At 24.7% G+C, this 17,400-nt stretch overlaps 2 protein-coding genes across 4 annotated transcripts in view; one reads left to right on the top strand and one right to left on the bottom strand.

Moving 5' to 3' along the window:
- Window positions 1-1,049: 1,049 nt before the first annotated feature.
- LOC127277061 (keratin-associated protein 6-2-like) lies at window positions 1,050-9,604 on the bottom strand. Of its 3 annotated transcripts, none has more exons than XM_051297877.1 (4): window positions 9,445-9,604; window positions 6,132-6,279; window positions 2,368-2,512; window positions 1,050-1,842 (listed from the first exon to the last, which is right to left on the bottom strand). In XM_051297877.1, the coding sequence occupies exons 1-4, from the start codon at window positions 9,460-9,462 to the stop codon at window positions 1,467-1,469; spliced, it is 687 nt and encodes a 228-aa protein (XP_051153834.1). In that variant the 5' UTR covers window positions 9,463-9,604; the 3' UTR covers window positions 1,050-1,466. The 3 variants fall into 3 exon arrangements, with proteins under 3 accessions (XP_051153834.1, XP_051153835.1, XP_051153836.1); XM_051297878.1 differs by having other exon boundaries at window positions 2,368-2,497; window positions 9,445-9,603; XM_051297879.1 differs by lacking the exons at window positions 6,132-6,279; window positions 9,445-9,604 and adding an exon at window positions 2,745-2,887 and having other exon boundaries at window positions 2,368-2,497.
- LOC127277060 (RYamide receptor) overlaps window positions 4,669-17,400 on the top strand; it is a 65,251-nt gene continuing 52,519 nt past the window's right edge. Inside the window, exon 1 of the mRNA XM_051297874.1 lies at window positions 4,669-5,666. The gene's annotated coding sequence lies outside the window, so the exon portion shown is untranslated. The remainder of the gene's footprint in view (window positions 5,667-17,400) is intronic.

Genomic DNA, 17,400 nt, shown 5'->3' with positions numbered 1-17,400 from the left:
AAAAATATTTCTTTTTTAATTGCTCTATACTAACTCCTATGTGGCTAAATTGTAGAAATTAAATTTACATAACAAATTTTATAACACAAGTTATACAAATTTATAGGAGACATAATTAAATTACTATATTAAATAAAATGAATACGAAGAGAATTATATAATCTTGTTAATTTTCAATTTCAACTTGTATAATATATATTGAAGAACCAGTGAATCGTTAATTTTAATTTTCCATAGCTTAAACATTAAATAGGGGTAATCAATACACATGTAATCAGATTAAATTTCCCTTTTTTTTTTGCAAAAAACAAATATTTTATTCATTTATACGAGACGATCACCAAAAAAAAAACCTTGCATTTGATGAAAAATTTCAATTTTTCTTCTCAGATATTTTTTTTTTTTGTATTTTTTCCTATAGCGCATACACATTAGTTTTTTTACTTTTCATCTTTTTCTCTCTGATTAGGCAATTTTCAAACTTTATCAATAATGAAATTTCTCTTAAAAATTTTTACGACTATTGAATAAAATATATTTTACTTTCAACAAAATTTAATGGTTTTCTTTCGACAAAAAAAAAAGAAAAGAAAAATAAAATCAATATACATAGAAAAATATAAACTTTGAACAAGATTTTTTTTTTCTCTCTTCTTAATCTAATTCTTGTATTGAATTTAGAAACACATGTAATTAATTTTAACACCCACAACTCATAGAAAATAATTAATTGCATCTAAACTACTTTTGCCCAAGTTCGACCCAACGACTTCTAAACAGAGAACATATACGTGAGCGAATCAACTCCTTTGTTAATTATTCAACAAGTTTGGTCCACAAATGCAACTATGCCACACCATACAATTGTTGGTCTACAATTTATATGTTCTCTATATATCACTTTTCTGTACCATTAAAACATTATCTTAATTTCAATTGTTTTATTTTGAAGAAAATTTAAATCGGTAATCTTGAATAAATTATAAAAATTTAATTTATCCCTAAAATTGTGAAAAATATATAATTTTTTTTTAATAATATGCAAAAAATAATGTGTAAAACAATTTATTTTCCGTTATACATGCGAACCTGTTAACTCTGTAGGAACTTTAATTAGCGTATAAGCCACAAAACCAATGTTCTTAACAGTCGCGATTGCACACAGTGCTTTTTAATAAAAAATCCTTCTCATTTATTTTATTTTCATAAACTTTATCATAAAAATTGAATTTTGAAAAATAATCTTTTAAAACAAGAAAAATTTTCTATTTATAAAATCAAGTTTATGAATTTTTAGTATGTGAAAACAAATATTTCACAATTGATGAGAAAGCATTTTTATTAGTTACAAGTAAAAATATAAAATTATTTTATTTTGTAAGTTTATTAAAAAATATATATATATATTTTTTTTGTGAAATAATAAAATAGAATTTTATGTACACGAACATAAAAATAGGGTACATTTATTTTGAATATCCTCTATAGCCAGATGGTGTATAATATCCTGCTTGATTTCCATATGTTCCATATCCACCGTAATTACTACCATAACCACCATAATTCCCATATCCATATGCATTACTTCCATAATTTCCATAGTCCCCAATTCCATATCCTGAACCATAGCCTCCATAATTTCCATATCCACCGTAACCCGTACCATAGCCACCGTAATTGGTACCATAACCACCGTAATTTGTACCATAACCACCATAATTTGTACCATATCCACCATAACCTGTACCATACCCACTATAACCCGTACCATATCCACCATATTTTCCTGGATAACTCGTCCCATAGTAACCACTCCCGTAACCATTTCCATAATATCCATAACTATAATAAAACAAAATCCTCCAATTAGATAATATATTTCATTCAATTGAATTTTAGATTTAAAAATTATACTATATAAAACCAAAAAAAAAATTGCAATTGAAATGATTTTTATTCTTGAATATAAAAAAGAAAAAATATGAAGCAAATTTGCTCAGCACTTATGCAACAAAATTCTCTGAATATGTGAAGACCCACATTTTTATTGAAGAAAATGTGAATTAGCAAAAATGGATAGAATACAAAAAAATCTGATAAGATTTAATAATAATAAATAAATTTTTGCAATAAAAATAAAACTTTCTAAATTATTGAAAAGAAATTCTTTTTATGAAATTATTATTTGAAAAGTATTAATTTAGTAAAAATTTTGTATTTATTGAAAGATTACGTTAGATGTGTTTTATAATCATTTATATTTGAAATAATTTCTATGGGTTTTGTGATATGAGAGAGTATTATACTTTTATTGTATATTGTTATACATTTGATTGCAACACGATCGTTAAGTAAGTTAATATTTACCCGAGGTTACCACCCCCAATTATTCCAGGATAGTTGCCTCGATATCCACCTCTATATGTTGTACTATAACCATAAGGTGTTCCACTTGCATAACCTCCATATCCCCCATAATCCCTACTGATGAGGAATGCTGGAATCAGAGGATCTTTCAGAAAAAACTATTATTATTCTGTAATTTCATTTTTAGATTAACCTATTTCAAAAAACTACTTTAGCTTTTTCATTTTTTTTTTTTTCTATAAATATTTACAAAAATATATATTTCCCACCTAGATAAATATTTCTTTTAACCTATCTAAAAAAAAATTCTATTTAATTTTAATATATTTAATCTCTTCCCAAGGAATAAAGAATTAAAAAAAAAAAAAAAGAACAACCTTCTTTCCAGTATTCAATTTCAATGAAAAACGTAACCCCCTTTAAGATGTGCAAACATAAGTTATGAGTATTTAAAAAAAAAAAACACTTTACAAGTCTCATAAGCAATCTCATCATTCATTTTGTTTTGAAAATCTTTTTCTTTTCAACAGTATAACAACTATTATTGATTACGCAATGGACACGCGACTTGAATATGAATATACATTTTACACGGGTGACTGACTCTTCGTTGTGTTTTCTTCTCGACATTTATTAACGACAATTTAGAAAAAAAAAATAAATAAATAAAAAAAAAAGGGGAAAAAAATAAACTTTACTTTTACACGAATATCATAAAAATATCGTAAAATATAAGATAATGAAAATTATGTGAAAGAAATGAATCACCATTTATAATGTATAAATGTTACATGACTTTCTGCAATATAAATAGTTAAAAAAAAGTATATACCCGTGTGGAAAAGTGATGTGGGCCCCCAGCGGGGGCCCTTATGGATCGCCCTCATGCCATGAGGGCCGCATATGGATGATCCATAGGGGCCCCTCATGGAAACGACATGCTCATCGATGAGGGCGCCCGCATGGGCGATCCATGAGGGTGCCCCTACGGGCGCCCTTATGGGCCCTCACGTTTGCCCTCATCTTGCCCTCAAGTTTGCCATAATGTTTTTTAATCAATAATATTAATAATAAAAGTTAATTAATAATAAATAAGCTTAAGTTATGAATAAATAACATATTTATTTAATAATTATTCAATTTTAAATTAAATTCTTACTCAAATTGAATTTATTAATTAACGTTCTAATTAATTAACTGTCGGATATAATTAAAAGTAATAATAAATTAATTAATTAAAAAATTAAAAAATATGTAATTTATGCATACTATTAACCGATATTTTCATTTTTCAATTAATTCATACATAGAATTAATGATTAAACGCAAACCTGAGAAATAAATAAATCTAACGCATGGGGGGAATCGAACCTACGACCTACGGACTATGAGTCTAACGCTTTACCAACTACGCTACGCACGCTACTTCAAAACGAATGCTAACTTCTTGATGCTATTTAAACTTGAAAAATACCTAACAAAGAAAAGTGCTTAACATCATTTAGTTAAAGTTAAGATATTAAATTATATTTTCCAATCAAATGCAATTTATAAAATATAATTAATTATATGCTTTATGATTATTATCATGAATCATCTCAGGCGAATTTTCAAAAAAGTGTAAATATATTTTTATTAAAAACGCGTTTTTCGTTGTTTTGAATCATTGGAAACATTCATTTTTTGTTGATAAAAAAATATTTGATTTTTGGACTTAGAAAATTTTGCTAATCGATCATGAGGGCGATCCATGCGGGCCCCTACGGTGGCCCTCATCTATTTTGCCATAAGTGTGAGTGTTATTTTCAAAAAAGTGTAAATATATTTTTATTAAAAACGCGTTTTTCGTTGTTCTGAATCATTATAAACATTAATTTTTTGGTGATAAAAAAATATTTGATTTTTGGACTTAGAAAATTTTGCTAATCGATCATGAGGGCGATCCATGCGGGGCCCCTACGATGGCCCTCATCTATTTTGCCATAAGTGTGAGTGTTATTTTCAAAAAAGTGTAAATATATTTTTATTAAAAACGCGTTTTTCGTTGTTCTGAATCATTATAAACATTAATTTTTTGGTGATAAAAAAATATTTGATTTTTGGACTTAGAAAATTTTGCTAATCGATCATGAGGGCGATCCATGCGGGGCCCCTACGGTGCCCCTCATGGATTCGCCATATGGATCAGCCCTCATGGGCCCCCGCCGGGGGCCCCGAACTCTTGAGGGCAAGATCGTGGCTTTTTCCACACGGGTATATATAATTATTATTATTATTACTATTATTATTATTATTATTATTATTATTTTTAAAGTGTTTGGTGCGCATTGCTTTTCTATACTATATTGCAGAATTGTCATTTAAGTGTTTGGTGCGCATTGCTTTCCTATTCTATATTGTAGAGTTGTCATCCATAAGTGTTTGGTGCGCATTGCTTTTTTTTTTTTATCTCAGAATTGACAATCGTCTTTCAGTAGATGTTATAATTTTAAAGTATTTGATGCGTATTGCTTTTCTATACTATATTGCAGAGTTGTCATTTATCTTTTAGTACTAATAATAAGTTTTAAAGTGTTTGATGCACATTTATTTCGCCAACTAGCCCATTTATATGGCGTAAATAAAATTTTTGTATTTGATAATATTTATTAAAACTGACTGAAATTTAATTCAAAATTTTCATCAGAGCGAACTAACAAATCAAAATTATTTGAATAACAGTAGAAACGAAAAAAAAAAATTGATCCAAAATGTTTTAAGAAACATAAAAATAAAAAAAAAAGTTCATGTTCGAAAAAATTTTCAATAGAGGACCCAATTTATATATTAGTATAAATAAATTTTATTCGCACTTGCGGTCAGTGTTCAAGGTTATGTTTTACGTAAACTATATTATGAGTTTGTATCGTAGCGATATGGAAAGTTATACAACTTTTTCACACTGAATATGGACTGAAGTATGTCATTTATATTCTCACGCTCTAGGAAGTCAAACGTTTTTACTAAACAAATACAAGGATGACATTCACAGTCATCTAGTATGTTAATTTGACAGCAAATCCTTGGAAGACGTTGAGAACAGAAAACAGTTCACGACAACGGCTGTTTATATGCCGCACACACGTTATTATTTATTAACACTATTTTTCTGGTGAATTCATTTTTTTTCTACACATATATACAGTGACAAATATTGTATACATATATTTATATTCATGTGCATTTACAGATTACTAAAAAAAAAAAATTTCGTATTATAAAATTTATTGCAAATATTTAACGCAAAAAATCATTTTCAAGTAGGTATATGTAAAAATATTAATTATATCCAAATTTTGCATAAAATTGAAGTGAGATAATTAATAAAAATTTCCAAATATTTATTTAGTATAAGTGATAATTAATGGAATTAATAAATCGTCATTTAATCATGAGAGAATATATAATTTGCAAGGAATCGTCGACCCCTAAATGAAATGGAAGGAAGCTCATTTTCCGGAAATAGATGCAATCAATATACACATGGGTAATGCCTACCCTTATCAAAAACGAAAAATCAGTAATTTAATTCAACTGATTGTGAGAGATCTTTTAACTGACCTAATTCAGAATCATTATTCGATTTTAATTATTTTAATCAAGAATCGATTTTTCTTTTTTAAATTTCAATCTTAAAGGGGGATTTAAATATTTGACCATAATAACAATTCAAATATAATTATTGAAATGTAAAAAAAAAAATTTCATTCCTTATAGTAACTTACTTCTGTCGCTAGCAGCGGCATCTAAGTCTTGGGAATTAAGAGATTTTTTCACTTCGACATTAGGCGATGCTAATTTTGATGTTTCTAATAGCGTCTCTGTCTGTATTATACTTCTGCATAGTGTAATCAGTACAGCAAATGTACTAATCTGCAATAAATTTTTGTTAATTATTTAAATTAACTTAATTAAAACAAAAATTAGATTTCTTTAAGAGAAAAAAGATACACGGAAAAAAAACCTTCACCTGAAACAGCGATAAGTATCACTGGAATAGCGATATATTTCACTAAAACAGCGAAAGTTTTCACTAATCTAAAGAAACATATCGCTGTTTCAGATAAAGATTTTTTTTTCGTATAATTTTTGCAGATAACTTTTATTTTAAAGTTCACGAAAAAAAAAGATTTACCTAAAACAACGAAATGTTATCTCTAGCAAAAGTTTTAATTGTTTCAATTAAATCTTTTACTATTGCAATGAAATCTTTCGCTGTTTCTAGATTAAGTTTTTATTTCCGTATTGAAACATTTAAGAAAAACAATTTTAATTCATTTTCGAGAAATGAATATAGTTAAATTTTAAATAGTTAGTTCGAAATAAAAAAAAATATATATTTTGATTTTTTAACAGTCAATTAGAACCCGGGTCCAACTGTCCCCGATCTAAAGCCGCACCTGATTAGAATAGTCTGTTAACTTTGATATTAATTATTCAAATTCAACAAACATTATTTATAGCATAAATTAATAATTTTGTTGGTAAATCATGTGTTTCATTGATATATGAAATCTCATGTTTCTGATTGCAAACTGAAAGCTTGATTTAATCAAAAGCAACAAGTAATCATGGACTCATCCACTGTTTTTTCATATATATAACTTTTTACGTTTATAGAACTGACCATCGGAAAAAAATTACTTTTTGAGACAAAAAAAAAACTTGTTTTAAAAATAAAAAAAAAATACAAAAACTGTTTTTATCGAATGTTCAAATTTAGAAATTTTTGACCAGCTGCTTTTTGAGTTATTACTTTTTTCTTTCCACGAAAATTAAAAAAGTTGGCAAAAAACTTTTCTCACTTCCCTGTATATATTACTAATGGCAATACCAATTTTCAAATATGATACACTGAAAAAAAAAAATTTATTTGATTCAAATAATCAATTAATTTTATCAAATAAATATTTATTTAAAATATTTAAAATTATTTAAAGAAAATAAATTTATTATCTCAAAAAAAACTAGTTGGATCAAAAATTTGCCTATTTATTAATTAATAAATTAATAGATTAAAAGATTAATAAATTAATTGTAAATAAATTTTGTAAAATAATTTTTAACAAAAATAAAAAAAAAGAATTTTGTAATTTTTTTTTTTTTATGCATTCTATGCGCAATAATCAATGTCAATACAAAAAAGGTTGTGTATCAATATATGAACAAACGGACAAAAATTAAAAAGATAGTCTACATAGTATTGTGCAACTATCCGGCGCACGCAACGGAAATAACACTTTGATATTTTTCTCCAAACCGCACGCAAAGAAAATAGGCGATGAAGGCCTGTCTCTTATTTAACCAATGGGTGTGTCCCGCTTTATTGTTCTCGATATAACATAAAAAAAATAGAATTTTTCAACTTTTTTTTTTCATCATTATGTACATATATGTATATGAATATGTAAATCATATAAGTAGAAATTTTACTCTCTTACGCATAAATTCAAATTTGTGAATCATTTAATATTTTATTTTAATGACTTCTAAGATTTACGTTTTCATTGTGAAAATTTTTTTTCTATTTTAAGCTGAACAATAAATAAAATAATTAAAAAAATTCAAAAATATAAATGAAAGTAGAAAATAAAAGATTTGCATTTCTCCTTTCATCTTCTTTTTCCTGATAGTAAAAAAAAACTAAGTATATAATAGTCAATACAAAAAAAAAACCCGTAAAGAATATATTCTTGGCGCATATTTAAAAATATTTTATACTTAAATGAAGTATATATTCTTATTTTAAGAATAATAAATACTGAATTTAAGTATAAAATATTCTTAAATATGCGGCAAGAATAAATTCTTAATTTCAGTTTACGGATTTTCCTGTGAAACGATTATTTGAATCAAATAAATTTTTTTTCACTGTAAAACAAAAAAAAAAAGGAACAGGAAAAATTACTTACTGACGGGGGAAAAAAAAACTTCTTTTTGTATATTATGAAACCCAACAACAACTGATGACATTTCAATATAAAATAAAGTATAAAAAATATTAGGGGCTGTTATCTCTTTGCTATTTTAAATCAAAACGATATCAATTTGCGCACTTATATTTTTTTTTCCTCTAATACATTGAAAATATAATTTTACATCCCCTGTCACAAGTAATATATATATAATTTTTTTTTTACCCTATATTTGCAACTAAATCGAAATTACATAAAACCAACGACATTTGACACACTTTTGAGGGAATTTTTTGTGCGTTTAAATCGGTATGGAGAACCTTTTTTTTTTGATGATAACACCTACAACCCTTAATGTAACTCAGATTATGTTATATGGGGGTTGTAGGTGCTTCCATTTTCCTCAGCTTTTTATATGATAGAACGTCAGATGAATATATAATGACTAAAAGACTATGAGTCTTAAGAAAGAAAGAAAAGAAAAAAAAAAAACTTTTTCTGATTATCATTTGTGATATACAAGTGTTCAGGGATTTAAGTCACATTTGAAGAAATAAATACATTTTTATTTGATATGTTAATAATATAAAGAAATGGGAAAAAGAAAATTTCTATCTTTTTTAATTTCAATTAAAAATATTCGATAATTAGAGGAAGTTATTTATTTTTAATAAAATTAAAAAAACCATCACGAATGAAGGGATTCGCACATATTCTACAAAGATACGAAATTAATTTATTTCTAAACAAAATATATTTCTTTTATAAATTTCTCTCTTTCTCCCTCTCTCTCTAAAAAAAAATGCTAATAAATGAAACTTTAAGATTGTGAAAAGAGTTCTTTGAAGCAAAAGAAGACTTTCTTAAGTATCAAAGAAATTTCTCTAAATTATAATTCTATAAATAATTAGTGTTCTGTTCTTCGTTTCATTTTATTATTGATAAAAATTTAATTGTCTCATTTTAAACTAAAAAAAAAAATTATTTTTATTTACTTGTTTGCCTTTGAATAAAAAAAACCTTTCAATTATTAATTAATTATCTTAATTCTTTTAAAGAAATTTTTAATTTTATGAAAAAGTTTTTTCTTTTTCTGTGCAAAAAAAAAAAATTTAATACTCACAAGAAATAGTATTCTCATTTTTTTTTTTGTGAATTAAATTAAATTTCTTATTAATATTCTCGTTTAATTAAAAAAAAAAAAAAAATTTTTTTTCTAAAAAAAATTCACTAGAAACACGTGTTCACTTGTTTAAGTGGTATTACAGACAACTTATTGGTGGTTTTTCCTCACATATATATGTTTCGAAATCCCCACCCTTTAATATCCCAGTGTTTGAGCTTAGTTTCTTTTGTGGCTGGTGCCAAGGTCGTCTAAGTGCAAATCTGTCAACGTTCTGTAAATCATTGAAGCAGATTCTTTTTTTAACACAAATATACACCTTTCGTATATATCTATGGCTAGCACTTTCTTTTTAAATAATGATATCACAAAAACCATATTTTTCTTTGAAATGATAAAATTATTGAACAATATCCGCTATACGTAAACTTAATGATTATTATCAATATTTCCTCAATAAGTTTCAAACGGAAATGTACTTTTTCGATGAAAAATAAATAAAACCAAAAAAAAAAAAAAATTATTTACAAACATGTCTACTAGAAAGAATTTATTAATTATTTACCGATTATAAATTTCAAATATATTCAAGACAATTTTTTTGAGCAAAATACGAGCGATTTAAAATGTAAAAAAAAGAGGAAATCATAAAAAAAAATTCCCAACTTCCACTATGCTATTTGTAATGAACAAATTAAAATTCTCAACCGTAAGTTTTCTTCCAAGGATTTCATACATCAGCTAATAAAAAAAAAAATTGTTTGTTTTTTTACTTTTCACTTTACATTCATTAGAACATCTTAATTTTCATGGAAAAATTAAGTAATTTTATTTACTGTAATTTCAAAGTAATTTTAAAGTTAAAACAATTTTTTTTTTCAAATAATAACATTACAAAAAAGAAAAATTGCCAAAATATGTCTAGTTTGTCATTCAAGGTTATTTTTATACTGTGAATGATGAATTGCACATTTGTTTCCTTTAGTTTTTAATATTGTAACAAAATAATTATCTTGTATGAAATTATGTGTAATTTTCTTTTAATAAATATATATTTAAAATTCACAAAAAGGTGTTACCTTTTTTTTTCAATTGGCAAACAAAACTTTAACAACAGTAAAAAAAAAGTTTAATTTTTCAATTTTTAAAATATTGATTATTTTAATAATTTTAATAATAGAAAATAATAATTTAATTCTATTATTAATTATTTAATTATTTTTACATTTTTGAAAAATTGGAAGTTAAATTTTTTACAAAAAATGTATAGATTAATTATCAGATTAAATATCGAAGTTTAAGAAAATGTCATCTTAATTTAAGAACCAATATCTCAAAAATATTTAATGTTTACATATAGGAAATCGTATTATCGACTCTTCAATAGTGAGTACTTTCTTCCTTAAGAGCAAGGAACTTAAGCATTGTCCTTCAGTTTAAGCTGTGTCATCTCAAAATTTCTCAAGGACACATAATTTCATTCAACTATAATTACAGAACTAGAAAATATTTTTAGTCAAAATTTAAATATGCTTCTATTTCAATTTCTTTTTTATTTTCTATTATACACGGAAAAAACGAAACTCTAAATTTAAGAATATATATTTTTGACCCCTATTTAAGAATATTTTCCAATGAATTTTATTCTTAGAGTTAGAATATAATACTCTTAAAATAAGAAATAATATTTAAATTAAGAACTATTAATTTAAGAATTGTTTCTCATTTTAAAAGCATTATATTTTAACTCTATGAATAAAATTCATGGAAAAATATTTTTAAATAGTCACCAAGAAGATATTCTTAAAAAAAGTTTCGTTTTTTCTATGTATATTTGTGTACAAGCAAAAAAAAAAAATCTTTACCTGGAACAGCGATAAGTTTCACTGGAACAGAGATATATTTCTCTAGAATAGCGAAAACTTTCGCTATTTTAATGAAAGATATCGCTGATCTAGGTGAAAATTTTTTTGCGTATACTAAAAATATAAATATTTTTCTATTTTTATTATTTATTATCATTACTTTCCTCTCATGATTCATTTAAGATTGCAAAAAAAAAATATATATATATATATATAAAAGCTATAAGTATAGGTTCAAGTGTTTTCCTGCATCACACAATGTGTATCATAGATGATGGAACGATTAAATTACCATTATAATACGTTTTATAATGCCTCTTTGGTTTGAGGAGAGATCTGATTTCAACTCATGTCTGAATGATTCACGAATAATTCAGGAAAGTGACAAGGCCGAAAAAAATATTTCCCGTAAATAGTTCAAAGCAATAAGTAATTGTAATAAGTAGTGATATCCGCGGAATATAATAAAGAGTTCATTACGTCATATATGCATATACATAACTTCATTCTGATTGTTCATATATATATATATATATATATATATATATATATATATATATATATACAACAAAAAACACTTTACGCGCATTAAATTCATCAACTTGACCTCAATGTTTCACAAATAAGAAGGCTATATTTACATCTAACTACAAATTAATAATAATTAATACAAAAATTAAATGACAAATCACCAAAAAAAACAATACTCTAAAAAGAATATCTTCTTGCCGCCTACTTAAGAATATTTCCCATGCATTTTATTCTTAAAGTTAGAATATAATAGTCTTAAAATAAGAAATATTTTTAAGTTAAATATTTCTTCTAAGAATAGTTTTCTTAATTTAAATCTATTATATTCTAACTGTAAGAATAAAGTGGATGAGAAATATATAACTATATTTGAACCAAATAAAATTTAAATGAAACAAATTTAGTTCTAAAAAAAACATTCTTTTTTTACTCTTCGTGAAATTGTAAAAATATTTCTATATCAATCTCTTGAGAAAAAAAGAATATTTTAAAAATTTATGAAATCCTTCAAATACCGACATTGATGTTACTTGTATGTACGTTTGGTTGCATACTAAATACGATTTCACTGTTTCAAATAAAATATAAGCAATTTCTCCTCACTGCATCTTTTCTTTTCAGTAGATTTTATTTTTCAATCTAGTGTTCTTTTTTTTTTTAGAATTATTTCCCCGTAATATCAAAAAATGTATACTTTTTAAAAATATTCTACTTGTTCAAAGAACCAATCTAAAAAAGAAATTCAGCTTTATTTTCAAAATTTATACTTGCTTTATAAATTCATTTTTTATAAACTAATCTTATCAAAAAAAAAAAAAATTGCTTTTTATAAACCCAGATGCATTTATTAAAAAACGAGAGGAGCTATGACCCCTGCGCCAACTCATGTTATTTTACACTTTAATGTTGACTTGGAATTTTGAGGTTATGTTTGAATCTATTTTCACGCCGTGAAAAGACGTGACTTTAGCCAAATGGCTATTTTTACGGGTGCGAAAAGGACGTATAATATATAGAGAGAAATAAACTGTTATGTTAAAATTTTCATTTTTAATTTATTTTCTTTTTCTTAATGATAAATAAATTATTTTAATCAACGTAATGCATTTCATTCTCTTTGATTAATAATTTAGGAAATTTACCCAGTTAATTTAAAATTACCCAAATATAAAGGACTTAGAATAACTAGTGTCATTCAATTCTCAAGCGAATTAATTATAATTTATTATTCATATATATATATATATATATATTGTATGGTGTTTTCCTGTCCCAAAAGATTTTCCCAGAATAAATTTTATAGTGATTAATACCCCTTACTAGACACTTCATTTATCATTTTAAAAAAATTATCAAAAAATAATAAATAAAAAAACACGTGACTTTATTTAGAAAGAAAAAAGTTTATGACATTGAATATTAAATTCAATTTAAAATTCATGCAAACTAAAATTTATTGAGTAAAAAATATGCAAATATTCCATGAATTAAAACGAATAATTTAAAAAAATTTAAATTTAAAATAAGTTTCTATGCATCTACTTAACAAACAAACAAACAAAAAATCCATATCCCTTAAAAGATAAAAATGTATTCCATAAAAATAAGTAAAAATTTTTATTATAACAAAAAAAAAAAATCTCATCTAATTTATTTCATAAATTTTAGTGTTTAATAAAAAATAATAGACGCCTACTCCTTTCTTTAAGAAAGGTAATTTTTCAAATTTTCCTGTTAACTTTTTCACCCTCTTTTTATAGTGGTACCCTTTTTTTTCTCCTCATGAAATCCGCACAATCCTCTCTTAGACGTGATGTTATTTATAATTTTTTCCAACAAATTAAATCAATAAAACCATGCATTTAAATCTCTCTCTTAAATCGCACATTCAATTTAATAAAAAAAAAAAAAAAAAAAACTCGATTGTTTTTTACTCATACGTACGGATATAAAAAGCATTAATATTCAAACATTATTAATTTTCTAGTTTATTTTTTAAAAAAAAAGTTTTAAGCCATCAGTGATTTTAAACTTTTAATGAAAGTCAACTTTTGAATTTAAAAAAAAATATTAAAGAAAAATCTGATTTCTTTAACAAAAAACAAATTAAATTCCCGTAACAAAAAAGAAAACGTTTTTTCAAATGCAGTAGTGACTTATATAATTAAGACGTATTTTAGTTTTGCCAAAAAAAAAAAAAAAAAAGTATAAAGAAATCTTTAAACACAACAGCTTTATTTAGACAAAAAAAAAAATTGACAAACTTTCTTTCATCAGGTCTTACTATTTTTAAAAAGGAAAAAAACAAATATTTGGGCATTGTAAATAGAGATACAAATTTAAAAAAAAAAACTGATTATTTAACTTTTGCTACTAAATAATTCGGAAAACATGACTCAATTCTAATTTTATATATCCAATCACAAAAAAGATGTTTCGTCAATTTTCTTTTTCTGTCTGTATATTTATTATTCTTTTTTTCCCTCCTGTATTTCATTCTTATTATTATGTCTTCCATGAAAAGTCGAAGATCAGTGAGGAGTCAATTGCATTTCATTATGAGACGATTTATGATTATAGACGTTTTTTTTTTTTTTTTTTCGTTAATTTTGGAACAAGCAAAACAATCTCATCTCGTTAGTTTACGTGAACACAAGATGCGTTGATGAAACAGATCTCGCTACATAACCCTTAGTCCTCCCTTGCGCCACGCAAACTAAACAAGATTGTTTACTGACTTTGAAAGCCTAGTAAACCCCCCCTTTCAAAAGTAGGATGTTCAACGTAACTTTGTTTTAGGAGGTCATCTATCGATTTTATGAGAGAGAATTCGACACGTTTAAGTGTGTGTGCTGATATCCGAAACTCCCTTCGGGAAATTATTCATTTGTTTATAAACAACAGAGCTTAATAAATCCCATTATGACAAATTAAACCCGCCTTTTAACTATATTTTAAGCCACTTGAATGAGAGAATATTTGCTTTCAAATCAATTTGTATTTACAGTTTTAAACAATTGAATCAATTTTCAGCTTGGTGTTTAAATATATATATATATATACACGCGAAATTATAGCGAAAAAAAAATAATTTTATACTATCTTAATATTTTAAGAATTATAAAATATTTTTAAGATAAAAAAAAAATTTATAAAATAAAATCTAAAAGAATATAAGCGAAACTATAAATTTTTATCAAAATCGACAACGCAAACTTTCTCTGAAGGGCAAATTAAGGTTATATATAGGTCATAGGTCTGGTCCTTTGAATATAACTTCAAAATTTAGTTTAGATCAGATAACAATGAGGGAACTTAACCTGAAAATTCAAGGTCAAGTAGCAGACATAACCTCAATAAGTAATCGAAGGGGCAAACCTAACCTCAAAAATCAAGGTTAATATTAATTAGAATGACAATAGTCACTGAAAAAATATTTGATCCAAATAATATGTTACTTATTATCAAATAAATATTTACTTGAACTGAATAATTTTTATTTTGAATTTTGAATTGTATTTAAACTTCTAATTATTTATTTATTTTTTTTTTTTTGAAAAAGAAAAAATATTTTTTCCACAACGTTTCGATAATATACTTAATCTTAGAGAAAAATGACGTGAAAATATATTTTTAACAAGCCCTCTAAAACAAAAGTAACTTCCCTTCTATTTATTTTTTTTATATCTGTAAAAATGTCTCAGTATACAAAATATACCAATATTTTTGATAATGGATTTTGAGAAATAGTTTTAGGTTTGACAAATTTTCTAAACGACCTACGAAATTGAAGAAAAAAAAAACCTGTGCCATGTGTTCTAGACATATTATATATGTACTGTTAAGATATATTGATTGAATATATATATATACATATATTTTTTTTTAGCTTCAAGGCGGAAAATATAATATTGGGAATTTATAACTCTTTCCCTTTAATATTAAATATTATTTATACATGAATTAATTATTAAATTCCAATTCAAATAAAACGCAAAACTAATTCATTATAAATTAATACCAGTAAATAATAATTACATTTCGAATTTAATATAATAATAATAATTTATCACTTTAATATAAAGAAATTATCAAATATTATTCGTAATCAAATTTTGATATCAAAATTTGATAATTTACATATCTAATATTTTTTTATCACCGTTTTATAAAATTTATTTATAAATTATTATTTATTTACAAATAAAAAAATATTCAAAACAATGAAATATTTATCAACTCTAAAAATTATAATTCTGTATAAAATTGGAAAAGTCATAAGCTTCTTTCTCATGAAAGCTTTTACGGGAATTGTATTATTTATTGTTGAAATTTTTTTTAAATATAATAATTTATTAATCAGACAGATTTTCAAAGGGGAAAAAAATTGAACTAAAAAAAAAAAAAAAAAAAAAAAAACAGTTTCGGTTCTTTGGGTACATACATTAGAGAATTAGTTTCTTTGGCCCTATAGTGTGCGAAAAACTACGTGCAGATATCAAACAATTTCAAAGTCAAATATTTGTCTGCGACTGCGCATCAGATTTATTTTCCTGGCCTCTCTTTTATTCTATCGTTCGCTGACAGTCGACAATTTTTCATAAAATTAAAATTTTTCATATCCACATTATTATGCACAAATGAAATAAAATTATAATTGTTTTTTAATGAAAATATTTTGCTTTTAATTAAATATTAAAATAATTTTTAATTTTTACTTCCTTTAAAGGATTCTGTAGAAAAGAATTTTACTGTTAAATTGGCAAAAAAAATTTAAAGGATGCTAAATATCTCAAGTTTACAAATGCTGCATGTTAATTTCGTATGTTAATGTTTGTCTGATTAGTTGCCCGAATAGTAAATAAACTGCCAATGCACTTTTTTTTAGATTTTTAAAAATAAAAAGTAAAATCTTTAGTTCTTTAAAGCTATTTACAAATCGTTAACGGATTTTTTTTTACAATATATCATTCATTTTTTAAAAACTAAAAGGACTTTAAAAAAAAAAAGATTACTATTACCGGATGATTTTGTTTACTTTTATCGCAGTCGGGGTTTCTATTTATCGCGTGTAAACGTTTTCAGCCGAAATGAATGTTAAATGGGGAAATAAAAAAAATATGTTTTAAAATTAAAGTTGGAAAAAAAAGAAGATTGCATCGTCTCTCTGCACCATGCACAATTAATGATTTATTGACTTTGAAATTATATATCTCTATTATTTGCAAACTATCCCAAGGAATCCAGACATAAATTCACAAATAAACATTAGAAGAATAATGTGTTTCAATTAACCGTAGTAATATAAACATTTTTTTTTTTTAAATCTAAACGATTATTTTCAAAAAATTTCAGATATCTAAAATAATTTTTAGTTTTTAAATATTGATAATTAATTTAAATTGAGATAAATGGAAATTTAATTGATATAAAACTAATGTCTGAAACTTTCGCTAGAGTAATTATCCTATTTGATGATAAAATCTAATTTTGACATGACTATATTTACCTAATAATTTATACATAGAAACACTAAAATCTTTGTTAAATTTAGGTTACA

This window comes from Leptopilina boulardi, unplaced genomic scaffold (assembly GCF_019393585.1).
Source record: "Leptopilina boulardi isolate dan_hultmark-lab unplaced genomic scaffold, ZJU_Lbou_2.1 LbouV2_165, whole genome shotgun sequence".
In the NCBI taxonomy this organism is placed as follows: Eukaryota; Metazoa; Arthropoda; class Insecta; order Hymenoptera; family Figitidae; genus Leptopilina; species Leptopilina boulardi.
Note: the sequence above shows the minus strand (reverse complement) of the source record. Positions and strands in the feature narration are given on the sequence as shown.